Below are 17623 nucleotides of genomic sequence, written 5' to 3'. Positions count from 1 at the left end.
TCATAGCTATGTTATTTGGACTACTCACATGAAGACAGCCAGACATGTGAGCACAAATGGCCTTTGTCCTCAAACAGGAACCTACCCCCATGATCGTATATTCAAGTAAGCATAAAGGTGTTGCAGCTCAGTGGTAGAGTGGATTCATGTCTGCAAAGCAAATGGGAAACTACCCCCTGATAAGGAACCTAACCCCCTGAATGTAAACAGGAATTACCCTCTTCCTGTATGTGATCTTGTCAACAACACCAATACATTTTCACACAATAAAAGGCCGAGCAAGGAGGAACTTGGTGGGATTCTCTGGATCTGGCCTACAAAGAGCGCACTGAGTCTCCCCCTCTGCAGAGCTCAAAAGAATAGTCACTTGTCTGTGTTACTTCTTGTGATAACCTCGGTCTCCTCTTTACAGGTTTCAACTTAGAAACAGATGTTAACTATATTTTGGCCATGAATACTTATTAAATAATTCTAAATGGTCGGTTCACTTCCTTAAATGCAGCCGCAGGGCAGCATTGGCCAGTGTCTTTCCAAGCCAGCATCGGGGGGGCACAGAGCAGTGTCTCCCTGAGCCAGTCCCAAGCCTGGATAAATGCAGAGGGTTGCGTCAGGACGGGCATCTAGCATAAACTTTTGCCAAAACCAAAAATGCAAATCAACCATAGTAACCAGATCATACCGGATCGCTCAAGGATTGGGTTAACATTGACCGCCATTAGTAGCAATGAGCTACAGGGTACCAGTAGAAATTGGGCTGCTGTGGATCGAAGAAGAAGAGGAGGAGGGTGTTTTCGGAAGCAGAGAGAGAGAAGGAAAGGATAGAGCCTGGGACTGAGAATAGGGACTTTGAATGTCGGGACTATGACAGGAAAAGGTAGAGTTGGTCGACTTGATGCAGAGAAGGAAGGTGGATATACTGTGTTTCCAGGTAGACTACATCTTGTATAGACGAGGTAACCTGAAAGAGATCAGTGACTGCAAAGTAGATCTAGGTGAGAGTGGAGCCAGCCAGCATAGGATGGTGGTTTGTAGAATGACTCTGGTGACAAGAAAGATCGAGGAAACAAAGGCAGCGCAGAGGACCAAGTGGTGGAAGCTGAAATGGGAGGAGTGTTGTAGGTTTTATATATATATATATATATATATATATATATATATATATATATATATATATATATATATATTCCCTTCCCCTCTCCCTCAGAAGGATACTGAGGTTAGAAGATAGTTGCTAAGAATGTATCACTATTCCTCCTCTGGACTGGCATGGAGTGAGGTTCTTGGCCAATGAGGCAATGACTCCTTTGGAGACAGATTAAATGGTACTATATCCATTTTCTTTCACTCTCGGCTGTTCCCTTCAATGATCACCACAGCAAATCTAGTTCTACCATCTAACCCTATGCTCCACATCCTCTTCCCTCACACCAATCCTCTTTCACTACATCCATAAATCTTCTATTTGTCTTTCAAATTGAAAGTGTTGTAGTCCCTTATTAAATTGGTTGTACGCATATTGACTATTGTCAATGTTTCATATTTCATTAGCATTCATCTCACTCACACTAACACAAACACATACACTGGGACATATCTGGCCTAGAAAGAATATTTCATTCATAGCACAAAAGAGACAACATAGCAAATTTGTAATGTGACCTCCATATATTCTAAACAATTCATAGTCCTTCTAACAAAATAAAAGTATCGGGTGGGGGACAATACAATTTTATTTTTGACCCTTTGACTTGATTTTTTAATAGTTCAGTCTAGTGGTTAACCATATGTTGTCTTAACTCTATTTTTATATGAAGTGCACTAGCACCTCATGCATGCCCGTTCACCAATACAGCACAGTACTGTCTTCTTTCTGCAGTTTATTGTCTAATCAGTAGCAGACTAAATCTTGTTCACACGTCCATAAAATAATACCTGTAGAAACTCATGGCTTAAAATTAACCTTTCCACAAACATTATATCGGTGACATCCTGAGAAAAAGAAACAAGCACAGCCCAGTTTGTGAGGGACTGCTTATTCAGAGGTGAGGTAAGGCTATTGATTAAGATATCAAAACTCATTTCCCTTCTTCACTTTCATCCTCCTTTTTCAGACTATACCATACTTAGACTGAAGCCACCAAATCAATATCCCCAAAGTAAAATCTATTGATGTCTTCAACTGCTCACTGATTGTTGCTGCACATTCATGCTAATACTAAAAGACAATGGTTTGACATGAAATTTAGATACATAATATATGAATGAAATTATAAATAAGCAGTTTAAAGTTCTTGTTATCTTGCTGATGACCATTGATGGATTCAAGTAAAATTGTAATCCCCAATGTAAATATGTGTAATTCCAGCTTGGGGATAGTTAGGTTATCCCCAGCCTTCTATGTTTGTGGATTCACTTAATCTAGATAATGTTTTTTTATTGGACGTGGGAAGAATATAGGTTTTAGTATTAATAAATTAAAACCTGCAGCAGCAACCATCTTCTAGATAAGGTCAATATAAAAGAAAAAAAGAGATGAACAGAGATCAAAGAGCATATCAAAGAAAAAAAACAGATGAGCAGATGCTTCACTGAATGGATGCGCACAGAGAACAATAAATCAACATTCAATCTCCCAAACTGTGGCAAGCTAAATGCTGAAAGGCTTTTAAAATCACATATATTCAGTCCTTCTTGGATGAAGCATGAAACCCAATGGCCAATCTCAAACATGCTCAAAATTTTTGTTATATTCATTATTTTTTTCATGAATTAGATACTTCATTGGACATGCTTTGTGTAGGAAACACCACATGGGTGCAACTGAATTTTATTGCAGATAAAAGGATTCTTAGCCAAAAATATTTGATGTTCAGACAAGTCTCAGGGAAGTCTTTGAACTAATGATGTACTTATTAAAAGAGCGGACACCTGTCATGCGCACTGTGGTCATGACACACTTGCTAGTCTGAAGGAATATTTTCTTCCTGTGCGGATGTTATTTTTAGACTTGGAGCAGGCATCTTGTTAAACACATATGGGGCGTCATTTATATTTATGAACATTAACACATAAAGTACAGGATTCATGAGCTTGTTCTTGTTCTTCTTAGAACATGTGTATACATACACACAACTCATGGGAATGGATAAAACCTAGTGGGAGAACAATGAAACTACAAATAGAACACACCGAGTCACAGTGGTCAGCAATATTAAATTGCTCATGACACAGGTTCTTTGTTCCCTCTAATGAATAAGATTTCTCAATGACAGACAGATTACATAGGACAGCTTTGACAGGACAACTTGAAAAGACCTTGAAATGCTCGTGTCATGATTTATATTCCGCTTCTGGGGGATTCTGAGAACTGTGCACTCTGAGGGTTAGTAGACCCTGCTGATCTTCTCAGCAAAAGCACAGAGCGGCTTCTAAGTGGTGGTGAGCTGGCTCCGATGGTAAGGGAGGATGCCGTTAAGACCTGTAATGTAATTTGAGGATCTACTGGGAACGTCCAGCAGAGTCCCCTGTCAGAAGGAGTTCCAACTCTAACCTCCAGCAGAACTACAACAACGTCTTGAGGGAGGCAGGGGACATTGAGTCTGAATGGGCCATGTTCTGTGGTTCTGCTGTCGAGGTGGCAGCCTGGAGCTGCGGCCATAAGGCGGTTAGCGCCTGTCGGGGAGGCAACCCTCAAACCTGCTGGTGGACTCCAGTGGTGAGGGATGCCATCAAACTGAAGAAGGAATCCTATCTAGTTCTGCCCCAAGTGGAGGAGTTCAAGCATCTCGGAGTCTTGTTCACGAGTGAGGGAAGGATGGAGTGGGAGATCAACTGGCAGATTGGTGCGGCAGCTGCAGTGATAGGGACTCTGTACCGGTCTGTTGCTCTAAAAAGGGAGCTGAGCCAAAAGGCGACGCTCTCAATTTACCCGTCGATCTACACTCACCAGCCACTTTATTAGGTACGCCATGCTAGTAACGGGTTGGACCCCCTTTTGCCTTCAGAACTGCCTCAATTCTTCGTGGCATAGATTCAACAAGGTGCTGGAAGCATTCCTCAGAGAGTTTGGTCCATATTGACATGATGGCATCACACAGTTGGCGCAGATTTGTCAGCTGCACATCCATGATGCAAATCTCCCGTTCCACCACATCCCAAAGATGCTCTATTGGATTGAGTTCTGGTGACTGTGGAGGCCATTTGAGTACAGTGAACTCATTGTCATGTTCAAGAAACCAGTCTGAGATGATTCCAGCTTTATGACATGGCGCATTATCCTGCTGAAAGTAGCCATCAGAAGTTGGGTACATTGTGGTCATAAAGGGATGGACATGGTCAGCAACAATACTCAGGTAGGCTGTGGCGTTGCAACGATGCTCAATTGGTACCAAGGGGCCCAAAGAGTGCAAATAAAATATCCCCCACAGCATTACACCACCACCACCAGCCTGAACCGTTGATACAAGGCAGGATGGATCCATGCTTTCAGGTTTTTGACGCCAAATTCTGACCCTACCATCCGAATGTCGCAGCAGCAATCGAGACTCATCAGACCAGGCAACGTTTTTCCAATCGTCTATTGTCCAATTTCAATGAGCTTGTGCAAATTGTAGCCTCAATTTCCTGTTCTTAGCTGAAAGGAGTGGCACCCGGCGTGGTCTTCTGTTGCTGTAGCCCATCTGCCTCAAAGTTCGACGTGCTGTGCTTTCAGAGATGCTCTTCTGCCAACCTTGGTTGTAATGGGTGGTTATTTGAGTCACTGTTGCCTTTCTATCAGCTCGAACCAGTCTGGCCATTCTCCTCTGACATCAACAAGGCATTTCTGCCCACAGAATTGCCGCTCACTGGATATTTTTTTCTTTTTGGGACCATTCCCTGTAAACCCTGGAGATGGTCGTGTGTGAAAATCCCAGTAGATCAGCAGTTTCTGAAATACTCTGACCAGCCCTTCTGGCACCAACAACCATGCCACATTCAAAGTCACTCAAATCACCTTTCTTCCCCATACTGATGCTCGGTTTGAACTGCAGGAGATTGTCTTGACCATGTCTACATGCACTGAGTTGCCGCCATGTGATTGGCTGATTAGATATTAAGTGTTAACGAGCAGTTGGACAGGTGTACCTAATAAAGTGGCTGGTGAGTGTATGTTCCGACCCTAACCTAAAGTTAGGAGCTGTGGATAGTGACCGAAAGAAGGAGATTGGAATACAAACAGCCAAAATGAGTTTCCTCCACAGGGTGGCCAGACTCTCCCTTGGAGGCAGGATGAGAAGTTCGGTCATGTGGGGGTAGCTTGGAGTAGAGCCACTGCTCCTCCACATAGAGAGGAATCAGATGAGGTGGCTTGGGCATCTGGTCAGGATGCCTCCTGGAGGCCTCCCGGGGGAGGTATTTCAGGCATGTCCCTCTGGAAGGAGACCAGAGGAAAGACCCAGGACATGCTGGAGAGACTATCCCCCCAGAGGACCTGGACTATGTGGCGGGGGAGAGGGAGGTCTGGGCCTAACTGCTCCAGCTGCTGCCCCTGCGACCCAAATCTGGTTAAGCGGGGAAAAAGGGATGGATCCACAAATAATCTGCAATCCACATATGACTCTGTTAAATCTAGTTACCATTGGCATGAAGGAATACACGACTCATTCATTCTGCAGATCATCTTAGTGGATTTGTCACTCCAAGTAGACGCGGTTGAGGATGGGTGGCTGTTTGGTGACTCTTGAGATTTATATTCTGGGCTTCATGTGGTTATTATAACATATAGAATAAGATATATAACATACAATAAGAACTCCCTGATGATGCTGACAATAAGTGTATCCATGGGTGAAATCTTGGTTGTTGCTGGGCCTACTCCAGCCAAATATAAACTGTCTTTGGGCCATGACATGCTTTTTGGCAATGGCTTTTATAGGATTACCGCTATCATATATGGTCAATTGAAGGTGTTTCGGAATGCAAATGAGACGAAACAGGCTTGAGGATGGTCATTTCACACAGGTGGGATTTATCAACAGAGATCACCTCCAAGTGTGTGTACAACAAGTTCATCACGTTTGATAAGTACAGATTTTTTTTTACCCACACACACTCTAAATTTCAGTTGTAGGCAAGAATTTAGAACATTCTACGCACAGTTGATGAATGAGGGACGTGGTGTTTTATAAGGGGTGTCATGGGAGTATCAGATGACAAAAGGGTGTGGTTATGACCAGATCTGAGTACCAACAAGCTAATTTCCCCTTGGGGATTAATAAGGTGCCTACCTATCTACTTACCTACCAATCTACCGACCAACTTACCAACCTTTTCACACAAATTATTTTTGCAATCTTCATAATGCAGCCTCAGGGCGGCACTGGCCGGTGTCTCCCCGAGCCGGCCTCGGGGGGGGGGGGGCTTCTGGAATAAAACTTTTGCCAAAACCAAACATGCGAATCAATCATACTAACCAGATCAAACTTGATCGGCCGAGGCCCGGGTTAACATTGGTACCAATGACCTACAGGGAGCAAATGGAACTGGGTTACTGTAGGTCAAAGAAGGAGAGGAGGAAGGCGTGTCCAGAAGCAGAGAGAGAAGAGGAAAGGAAAGAGTCTGGGACTGAGAGTAATTACTTTGAATATTGGGATTACAGAGAAGGGAAGTGGATATACTTATGTGTCCAGGAGAGGAGGTGGAAAGGTAGTAAGGCTAGAAGCCCAAGAGCAGGCTTTAAGTTGTACTATCATGATGCTGACAAAAAGAGAAATGGAGTAGGGGTTATCTTGAAAGAATAGTTTGTCAGAAATGTTCTGGAGGTGAAAAGAATGTCAGATAGACTTATAAGTCTGAAACTGGAAATTGAAGTGTGATGCTCAATGTTGCAATGATGGGATGTGAGTTGGAGGGGGAGAGGTTCTGGAATGACCTAGATGAAGTGATGCAGAATATCCTCAGAGATGAGAGAGTGGTAATTGGTGCAGACTTTAATGGGCATGTTGGGGCAAGCAATAGAGGGGATGAAGAGGTGATGGGCAGATTTGGCATACAGGATAGGAATGCAGAGGGACAGATGGTGGTAGATTTTGCAAAAAGGATTGAAATGGATGTTGTGTACATTTTTTCCAGAAAAAAGAGGAACATAGGACAACTTATAAGAGCGGTGGTAAGAGCACCCAGGGACTACATATTGTATAGACAAAGTAACCTGAAACAGATCAGAGACTGTAGAGTAGTTATAGGTGAGAAGGTCACCAGACAGTGTAGGATGCTGGTTTGTGGGATGACTCTGGTGACAAGGAAAACCAATAGGACAAAGGCAGAGCAGAGGACAAAGTGGTGGAAGTTGAGAAAGGCTCTAGGTGGTAAGGGACAGCTTCCAGGTGATTGGACAACTACAGGGAGAAAGGTAGGAGAGTATTTGGTCCGTCAAGTATGTTAGACTGGTGCAGGACATGTATACTAGCTGTGAGGAAGAGGTGTGGTGTGCTGTTGGGGTAACAGAGAAGTTCAAGGTGGAGGTGGGACTCTCCATGGACAGGAATCTCCATGGAACATGATGTTTGCAGATGACATTGTGATCTGTAGTGACAGCAGAGAACAGGCTGAGGGAGTGAAAGTTAGTGACAGCAAGACAGAGTATATGTGTCTGAATTAGAAAAACTCATGTGGAACAGTGAAGCTACAGAGAGTGGAGATCAGAAAGTTGGAGGATTTCAGGCACTTGGGGTTAACAGATCAGAGGAATGGAGAGTACGGAAAAAAGGTGAAGAGATGGGTTCAAGCAGGCTGGAATGGGTGGAGAAAAGTGTCAGGGGTACTTTGCGATAGAAGACTATCAGCCAGAATGAAAGGAAAGGTGTACAAGACAGTGGTGATAACAGTGATGATGTATGGACTAGAATCAGTTACACTGACCAAAAGACAAGAGGCAGTGCTAGAGGTCGTAAAGATGAATGTGTTGAGGTTCTCTTTGGGAGTGACCAGGATGGATAGGATCAGGAATGAGTCTACTAAATGAACAGCACACGTTAGATGTTTTGGAGAGAAGGTCAGAGAAGCCAGATTGAGATGGTTCAGTCATGTACAGAGGATGTAGTGATTTATGGATGTAGTGAGAGAAGATATGAAGGTAGTTGTTTTGAAAGAGGAGGATACAGAATAGAGTTAGATGGAGAAAGTTGATTCGCTGTGGGACCCCTGAAGGGAAAAGCCAAAAGGAGAATAACAGATATAGAAAGAAGACAGTGTTGATGACAATGCAGTAACTGTTTTCAAAACCCTCAGGGTTTAACCTCTGCAATGGATTTGTCAATCTATGGTAAGAAATCATGTCCCAATATAAATGAAAATAAAGTCAACCACTACAAACTTTTGTCATCAAAAGGAAAACTCAAATAAAAAAAGGCATTGCATCAGACGTTTGCTAATGCTTGCAAATTGAATCTTTTACCATAATTTACATCTTACAATAGACTTTTGTTGAAAGGTTTAGAAGTGTTAGGCCCAGAATTTCTTTAACAGGATTCCAAAACCACATGCAAACCACCTCTATTTACAACAAAAATAGATGTCAGTTTATTGCACTCTTACTAATTCTGCCTAATACATCTGGAAGTCTAAAAACAATATGGGGAAAATCTGTGTTGTCCTTGTTGTGTTAAAAGCTGTGCAACACAATGATTCACTTCAGATAGAGCCAGTGGAAAAGGAAAATATCTCAAAGCCATCATAGAGAAGTTGTTGATATGTCATGGTTATCACTGTAGTAGTCTCTGGGTGTGTATGTGGCAAGTGAAATTAAAGGTTCAAATTTGCACACTTTTTGAAGCAATCAGAGAACCAGAGGGATGGTTGCACCCTGGAAGACTTCCTGGCAGTTTGAACCATATTCAGAAGCAGATAGTTAGGATTTCCCTCTAAAGGGAGGCTCAGTGGGAGCCAGCGAGAGCAGTTAAAGGCAATATTATGGCAGTTGGTGCATATGAGTGCAGCTCAGCTCATTCAACCTTGTCCAAGAGAAAGCAGGAGAAGAGTGGGGTGTTTAAACTGGATTGGAAAGATTAGGCAAAGACAAGGGCATGTCACAGGCCGCGGACTCGGGCAGGGAACCACACATTCATGGCTGAAATCAGGGTTGAAGCGCAGTTAGGCAGGCCAGGGTATATCAGGTAGGGTGTCACTGGCAATTCCCTGGCCCCAAGACAGGGTTGCACCAGGCCGGCTCTCACCAGGACAGGCCCCAGGCAGGGTGGCAGGGCTGGATCAAGGCAGGATCTCAGGCTGGGTCAGGTGGTCCACCAGGGGGTCCCGGTCTACACTCAGGGTCCGGTGGTCCACCAGGGGGCTCTCGCAGGGTAGGGGTCCAGTCATGACAGGGCTCCACCATCGTCAGGGTTGTTGGACAACCACAGTCCCCCAGCACCAGGCAGAGCGTGCCGCTGCCCTTTATAGGGATCTTGATTAGCGGCCGCTGCTGCAGCTGGCGCCGATTACGAATTGAACCCAGGTGTGAGACCCTGACAGGGAAAGGCAAAGGAATGCAGCCTCAGGGCGGCACTGGCCCGTGTCTCTCCAAGCCTGCCTTGGGGGGGCACGGAGCAGTGTCTCCCTGTGCCGGGCCCAAGCCCGGATAAATGCAGAGGGTCGCGTCAGGAAGGGCATCCGGCGTAAAACTTTTACCAAAACCAAACATGCGAGGCAACCAAAACTATACCATACCGGATCGGTCGCGGACCGACATTGGTACTGATGACCTACAGGGCCGACATGATGCAGAGAAGGAAGGTGGATATACTGTGTGTTCAGGAGACCAGGTGGAAAGGTAGTAAGGCTAGAAGTAGGCTTTAAGTTGTACTATGATGGTACTGACAAGAAGAGAAATGGAGTAGGAGTAATCTTGAAGGACAAGTTTGTTAGGAACGTCCTAGAGGTGAAAAGAATGCCAGATAGACTCATGAGTCTGAAATTGGAAATTGAAGGTGTGATGCTCAATGTTGTTAGTGGCTATGCCCCGCGGGTGGGATGTGAATCTGAAGAGAAGAAGTTCTGGAATGAGATAGATGAAGTGATGCAGAATATTCCCAGAAATGAGAGAGTGGTAATTGGTGCAGACTTCGATGGACATGTTGGTGAAGGCAATAGAGGGGATGAAGAAGTGATGGGTAGATTTGGTATACAGGATAGGAATGCAGAGGGACAGATGGTGGTAGATTTTGCAAAAAGGATAGAAATGGCTGTAGTGAACACCTTTTTCCAGAAAAAACAGGAACATAGGGTAACTTATAAGAGTGGAGGTAGGAGCACGCAGGTAGACTACATCTTGTATAGACGAGGTAACCTGAAAGAGGTCAGTGACTATAAAGAAGTTGTAGGCGAGAGTGTAGCTAGACAGCATAGGATGGTGGTTTGTAGGATGACTCTGGTGACAAGGAAGATGAAGAGGACGAAGGCAGAGCAGAGGACAAAGTGGTGGAAGCTGAAAAGGGAGGAGTGTTGCATGGTTTTCAGGTAGGAGTTGAGAAAGGGCCTTGGTGGTCAGGGTGAGCTTCCAGATGATGGACAACTACAGCTAGTGTTATTAGGGAGACAGGTAGAAGAGTACTTTGTGTGTCATCTGGAAGGAAAGTAGATAAGGAGACTTGGTGGTGGAATGAGGAAGTGCAGGAGTATATACAGAGAAAGTGGTTAGCAAAGAAGAAGTGGGATGCTGAGAGGACTGAAGAGAACAGACAGAAGTTCAGGGAGATGCAGCGAAAGGTAAAGATAGAGGTAGCAAAGGCAAAACAAAGGGCGTACGATGACTTGTATGCTCGGTTGGATAGTAAGGAGGGTGAGAATGATCTATACTGGTTGGCGAAACAGAGAGATAAAGATGGAAAGGATGTAAAACAGGTCCGGGTGATGAATGACAGAGAGGGAAATGTATTGACTGATGCTAGAAGAGTGATGGGAAGATGGAAAGAGTACTTTGAAGAGTGGATGAATGTGGAAAATGAAAGAGAGGCAAGGGTAGAAGAGGTGACTATTGTAGACCACAAAGTAGCACAAATTAGTAAAAGTGAAGTGAAGAAGGCATTGAAAAGGATGAAGAGTGGAAAAGCAGTTGGTCCTGATGATATACCTGTGGAGGTGTGGAAGTGTCTAGGAGAGGCAGCTGTAGATTTTCTGACTAGATTATTCAACAGGATCTTAGCGAGTGAGAAGATGCCTGAAGAATGGAGACAAAGTGTGATGGTGCCTATTTTTAAGAATAAGGGGGTTGTGCAGAATTGTGGCAACTATAGAGGGATAGAGTTGATGAACCATACAATGAAGTTATGGAAACAAAGTTATGGTTAGTGGAAACTGGACTGAGAGCAGAAGTCAGCATATGTGAATAGCAGTATTGCGTCATGCCTAGGGAGAGAACTAAAGATGCAGTAGTTGCTTTGAGAATGCTAATAGAAAAGTACAGAGAAGGTCAGAGGGAGTTGCATTGCATTTTTGTAGACCTAGAAAAAACATATGACAGGGTGCCAAGAGAGGAGCTCTGGTATTGTATGAGGAAGTCTGGAGTGGCAGAGAAGTATGTTAGACTGGTGCAGGACATGTATGCTAGCTGTGAGACACTGGTACAGTGTGCTGTAGGGGTAACAGAGAAGTTCAAGTTGAAGTGGGACTCTATCAGGGATCAGCTCTGAGCCCCTTCTTGTTTGCAATGGTGATGGACAGGCTGACAGATGAGGTTAGACAGGAATCCCCATGGACCATGAGGTTTGCAGATGACATTGTGATCTGTAGTGAGAGCAGACAACGGGTAGAGGAAAATCTAGAGAGGTGGAGGTATGCTCTGGAAAGGAGAGGAATGAAAGTTAGTCGCAGCAAGACAGAATATATGTGTGTAAATGAGAGGAACTCGGGTGGAACGGTGAGGCTACAGAGAGTGGAGTTCAAGAAGCTGGAGGATTTCAGGTATTTAGGGCCAACAGTCCAGAGCAACGGAGAGTGTGAAAAAGAGGTGAAGAGACGGGTCCAAGCAGGTTGGAATGGGTGGAGAAAAGTGTCAGGGGTACTATGTGATAGAAGACTATCGGCCAGAATAAAAGGAAAGGTGTACAAGACAGTGGTGAGACCAGCGATGACGTATGGACTAGAAACTGTTACAATGACCAAAAGACAGCAGGCAGAACTAGAGGTTGGAGAGATGAAGATGTTGAGGTTCTCTTTGGGAGTGACCAGGATGGATAGGATCAGGAATGAGTCTATCAGAGGAACAGCACATGTTCGATGTTTTGGAGAGAAGGTCAGAGAAGCCAGACTGAGATGGTTCGGTCATGTACAGAGGAGGGATAGAGAATATATTGGTAGACGGATGCTGGAGTTGGAGCTGCCAAGCAGGATGTTGCGAGGAAGACCAAAGAGAAGATTTATGGACGTAGTGAGAGAGGATATGAAGGTAATTGTTTTGAGAGAGGAGGATACAGAGAATAGGGTTAGATGGAGAAAGTTGACTCACGGTGGCGACCCCTGACGGGAAAAGCCAAAAGAAGAAGAAGAAGAACGGAAAGGCAAAGGGTTAAAAATTCTAAAGCACTTAAAACTGAGACACCAATCAAAATCTCTACACCTACATCTAACACTCTATCTTTCGCTTTCTGAGACCCTGAGAGATCCAATGGACTTGGATCTGGACTCCGCTCCGGCAATACTACGTCCCTCCAGACTTCCGACCCCAGTATATGCGCCAGTCACAACCTGCTAGCAGGCTCAACTTAGGCAGAAAGCGAAGCATGAGTCTCCCTGTCCGACTGCTCTGATCTCCCCTTCCATCACTGTGCCAGTGGTTGAGGTTTCCGATGCTTAGGGCATGATCCTGGTGTTCAGACCCTGGTCAGAGTCCGATGTGGCAAACGCTATGTCACCTATTACAGCGCCAAAGATAATCTCACAAAGTGGGAGACTGATCTTACAAGGCATATAAACCTACGATGTCTGAAATATGATGCCTGATGAACAAATCTTGGGCAATGACTATCACAAGATCCAAGGTGTGTTCACATCAGCTAGAATGTCCCACCGTCTGATCCACCCAGACTTCAAAATGGCCTAACCAGACCTGACCCCATGGGTGTTGAACCACTCGAGCCGTGTGAAGTTCACCCGAGAGAACATTTCCTTTTTTCTCTGTGCCTGACAGTCATTTCTGGTTCGCTTTCACCTTTAACGGTCAAGGGTATGGACAAGGTGACCAATGGTCATGAAAGTCCAGCCGTGTTTCATGGAGCTCTGAGTGAAAACCTGGAATGTTTACATCTCCCCGGGGGTCAGCACTTGTACAGTACGCTGATGATTTGCTAATCTGTAGCACTTCAAAAGAGGCATGCAAAACTGATAGAGTAGCACTACCAAATGAGTTGCTGTAATACAGAAGCTGTCAAATCCTGTAGCTAAAAAAGAAATGATGAACTTTCTAGGAATTACATCATATGGTAGACAATGGATCCCCTACTATTCAGAAAAGGGAATCATATGTTTCTTTACTGGTTCATGGGAAAATATTAGATGCACATGATAAATTACTTTGGACTACTGAGGCAGAGAAAGCATTTGAAGATTTGAAGACATCTATGTCTCAGGCCCCAACTCTGGCCCTACCTAGGCTAATTTACCATTTACTCATTTTATGGATAAGACATCTGGATTTATAACATCTATCTTGTGTGAGCCTCATGGAGGAAAAACTTCATCCAGTTATTCATTTCTCTTCTAAGCCCTAACAATAGGCCTTGTTTACCAAAGGCCCTCTTTCACCCTTATGCCAAGCTCAGTCATGGAAAAGACCACATGGGTAACAAGGTTGTTGTAAATGCTAATTTGTATACTAAAGGATTTTCAACATTTGCTGCAGCTTTTTGCAAACAATATGTTATCTGTGCAGCTAACAATGCAATCAGGAGCAATCAAAGTACAACAATAACACCATTCAGCCCCAGATAAATCTTTTGAACATTTAATGATGGATTTTGTTGAATTGACTCCATCAGAGGGGAACAAGTACTACTTGGTGATAGTGTGTATGTTCAGCAAATTGGTTGAATTGTTTCCTACTTCTAAACAGGCTGCATGAACAATGGTAAAAATACTATTGGAACACATCATTACACGCTGAGGAATACCTGGGCTCATAAGCAGTAACAATGGGCCCAGGTTTGGTAACCGTGCTCTCAATGAAATGTCACAATACTTAGGGTTTAGCATCACGCATCATTGCTCATATCATCCACAGTCCACAGTTGCAGTGGAGCAAGAAAACGGCAGAAGAGTAGGAGGACGTAGCGCCTACATCCATCAGCAGACTGCAAAGCTCCAATGATGGACTGCATTTTGCTAGATAACCCCTTCAAGACACTGTGACTGACCCAAAAGAAGGCTCAGGCCTGGTTCTGTTATTGACAACAATGGGGATGGCCCTTTATGTTATCGTGGAATTGTGGCATACTGGGGAAGACTCCAACTCAGTATGTAATGGCGGGAGGGTTCCCTCGTATTACATTGTCCTGCCACGCAGTGTTGTAAGGATAATTGCATGGTGTACACCATTAAGGATGAAGGTACTAACCTTATTTTAATGAAGGTTGAAGATATTATGACAGGCATAGCATGCGATAGATGAAGCAAAGGTGTCTGTTCCGTATTGTTGCATGAGATATTTGATACTAAGTGTACTCTTCCATTTTGGTGTGAAGAGTTTGGTGTGATTCCTCACAATCATGTGTCACACTCATGTGAGGAATCACCAGCTCACAGAGAATCAGAGTAAAAGGTATCAGCAGTGTCTGCGTGGTCCCCCTTTAGACCAGGTTCGATTAAATTTAAGCGTCCAAAAACAATGCCGTACGGGAGACGAATGCCAGATACACACATTAGGACTTAGCAACTCTAGATATGTTCGTTGGTGGGTTGTCCCTACAGAAGACGTTTTGTCTCAACAAAACAGCCAAAACATTTGTTCTGTTATTGTGTGTAGAAGATACAGTTCAAGTTACGAATATCCATATTGCCGCGATAGACCAGAAGACTGCAACATAGGACCAAACTACCCCACTGAGTTCAATTGGCGGGTCGCATGTAGAGAAAGTATGATAATGAAAGACCTCCCAAATCGAGCACCACTCTTCAAAGTCCCTAGTATAGTGTGTCTATTATGGCAGAGTTTGCTAGAAAGGGCAATTATTTGAATTGTTGAACATGCCACCATTTGCCCACCTCAACTAAATCCCTTATGTTAGTCCCAGTTCCATTTACTGGGGCAGATTGGAGTCTAGTCAATTTGGAGTCAGGGTGTCCATTGTTGCCTCCAATTCAAAGCAAGTAATAGATACTTCTTAGGTGACAGCAAATATTAAGGTAATATTATTACTCTCTTCACACTGTCACAAAAGATTTGCCGCTCCCAGAGCAAGTTTATTTTGTTGCGACATTGTGGCTTATTGATGCGTTCCCCGAATAGGCACAGCTGGAAGTTGTTATTTAGTTTATCTTATACCTTTGATTCTGTTCCATGTACAGTACCAGCACATAATCTCCCGAGGCTCCATACTCTTAAGCATCCTCATACCATCAAATGGTTCGTACATTCGCAAAAGGAAACTGCTGTGCTCTCATCTGTGCTTGAGAGACATATGGAAAAAAAAAAAAAAAAAAAAAACTGTAATTGTCCTTTCTACAATTCAGGGAGAATTGAATGACATTAGACACATGGTGTTTCAAAATAGAATGACATTAGACGTAATGGCCTCAAAAGGAGGTGTTTGCAAATTTATATGTTCAGAATGTTATACTTATATCTCAGATTCTTCTGCTGCTGTACACAATGTAATAGCTGACACAGAACAAGGAAGTAAAGAACTCCACAAGGAACATCAATGGAACCCCTTTGGGGACAGACAGGCGATGGCAGGGTCATAGGGATGGTACCTCATCTCAGGGCTTCTTTGGATAGCAGGAGGAACACTTTTCTTTTTATTTCTCTTTATTTTGATTCAAGCATGATCAAATTACGTATTAAAGGAACTGAAGTTACATTAGCGATAATGGAATACCAAGTCAAATCCGACTTGTTCCTCCTTCCAGGTTGGATTCCCACATATCATGGGAACTTTGATAGTGATGATGATTCAAGAAGTGTTTCAAAGTTTATGAAGAGCAATGACGCAATGTATTGAATCAGTGAGAATTTACATTGTTGATGTTCTACTCTTCACTTGTTATGCTAAGACAAATTAATGACAAAAGGGAGGATTGTGGGGGAAAATCGGGCTGTCCTTCTCATGTTAACCGCTGTGACACAGGCAACAGGCCACATTCGTTCCTCAGTGACTTATTGTGTCAGCAGCTGTGCTGTATGTATTTTACCTGTCTTATCATGCTGTCTGTTGCTCACGTATAGAGCCGATATGTGTATATAAAGGACAGGATAATTTACCAAAGAAAGAATTATTAACTAACTGATGAAATGTGTATGTGTTCTTTCTTTGCTTTTCTCTCTATAAAAGCCTGCCAATAACATTGTTCTGTGTCCATTTTGTAAGGATACTGCACCCTGTTTGGCAAAATAAAGGGACTTGAGCTCTGATTCTGATTGCAGATGACTTCCGATCACTGCTGATCGTTGTTGAATGTTGTTGGCTATCACTGGTTGTTCATATTTATTCGATGCATCATTGTTGTAATAAATTCTTGTGATCTCAGAAGATTTAATGTTGTCTTGCCTCCTCACCAAAGAGACTTTGCCTCTACAAACAGCACCCCAAAAGATTTGAGATCAGGATCAAGATATCTGAACTTGGCAGCAATGAAGTGGAATAAAAGTATTTATAACCAAAGGTAAACTGAAATCACATATATTTGTGTGTACATATTCACACATTCACACACAGACACATACATATAATCATATAATCACAGTCATACACACACATAACCAAACAAGATTAATTTCTGAGGAAGTGTGACTGAAACTGAAAGATGTCACCATAACAGTAAACTGTTAATATCTAATTATTGAACCCCAGCTAAAGATTTGTGTGTAATACAGGCCGGCATGAGCAAGTACCATTGAAGTATGGAAGACATTGGAAAGCCTGCCAGGAAACCACACAGAGGCAGAGAATTGCAAGCCAAAGAACAGTGCAATCAGCAGTAAAGAAAAGAAGGAATATTCTTACCTAAAACACCAAGCCGATAGTTGACAGTTATGACAATCACGTTTCCATAGCTGGCCAGGATGCTGCCATCAAACAAATTTCCTGTTCCTTCCATATAGGAACCACCGTGGATGAAAACCATCACTGGTTTGGGATTTCCGCTCTCCCTAATGTCTGTAAGAAGAGGGAGGATGAGGAAGAGGTGGAAAAGGAAAGGGTCTGATTAAACATCAGATTGAAGGTGGCAGTCAAAGAGACAATTTCACCAATTTGCTTGGGAATTTCTTTAAAGTAATTTGAGAAATCCAGTGAGACCAGCTTTTAACGTGTTTCCCAAGCATCAAACCTTTCACTTTTCTTCTCTGTGCCTTTTTTTGGCAAATGCAGCTTTATTTAGTTGCCCTTTTAAATTACTCAGGCATCCATAAGGGATATGCCAAAGAAGGCAATGAACT

At 43.4% G+C, this 17623-nt stretch overlaps 1 protein-coding gene across 4 annotated transcripts in view; it reads right to left on the bottom strand.

Moving 5' to 3' along the window:
* The window catches only part of nlgn1 (neuroligin 1), a 245531-nt gene that overhangs the window by 67229 nt on the left and 160679 nt on the right, over positions 1-17623 (bottom strand). For all 4 annotated transcript variants that reach the window (XM_086146633.1, XM_086146642.1, XM_086146625.1 and 1 more), the window contains one exon: positions 17190-17342. In XM_086146633.1, coding sequence (XP_086002759.1) covers positions 17190-17342 — 153 coding nt within the window. The remainder of the gene's footprint in view (positions 1-17189; positions 17343-17623) is intronic.

Source organism: Fistularia commersonii, chromosome 1 (assembly GCF_037954325.1).
Source record: "Fistularia commersonii isolate RoL2024-O1a breed Wild chromosome 1, RoL_Fcom_v1.0, whole genome shotgun sequence".
Classification (NCBI taxonomy): Eukaryota; Metazoa; Chordata; class Actinopteri; order Syngnathiformes; family Fistulariidae; genus Fistularia; species Fistularia commersonii.
Note: the sequence above shows the minus strand (reverse complement) of the source record. Positions and strands in the feature narration are given on the sequence as shown.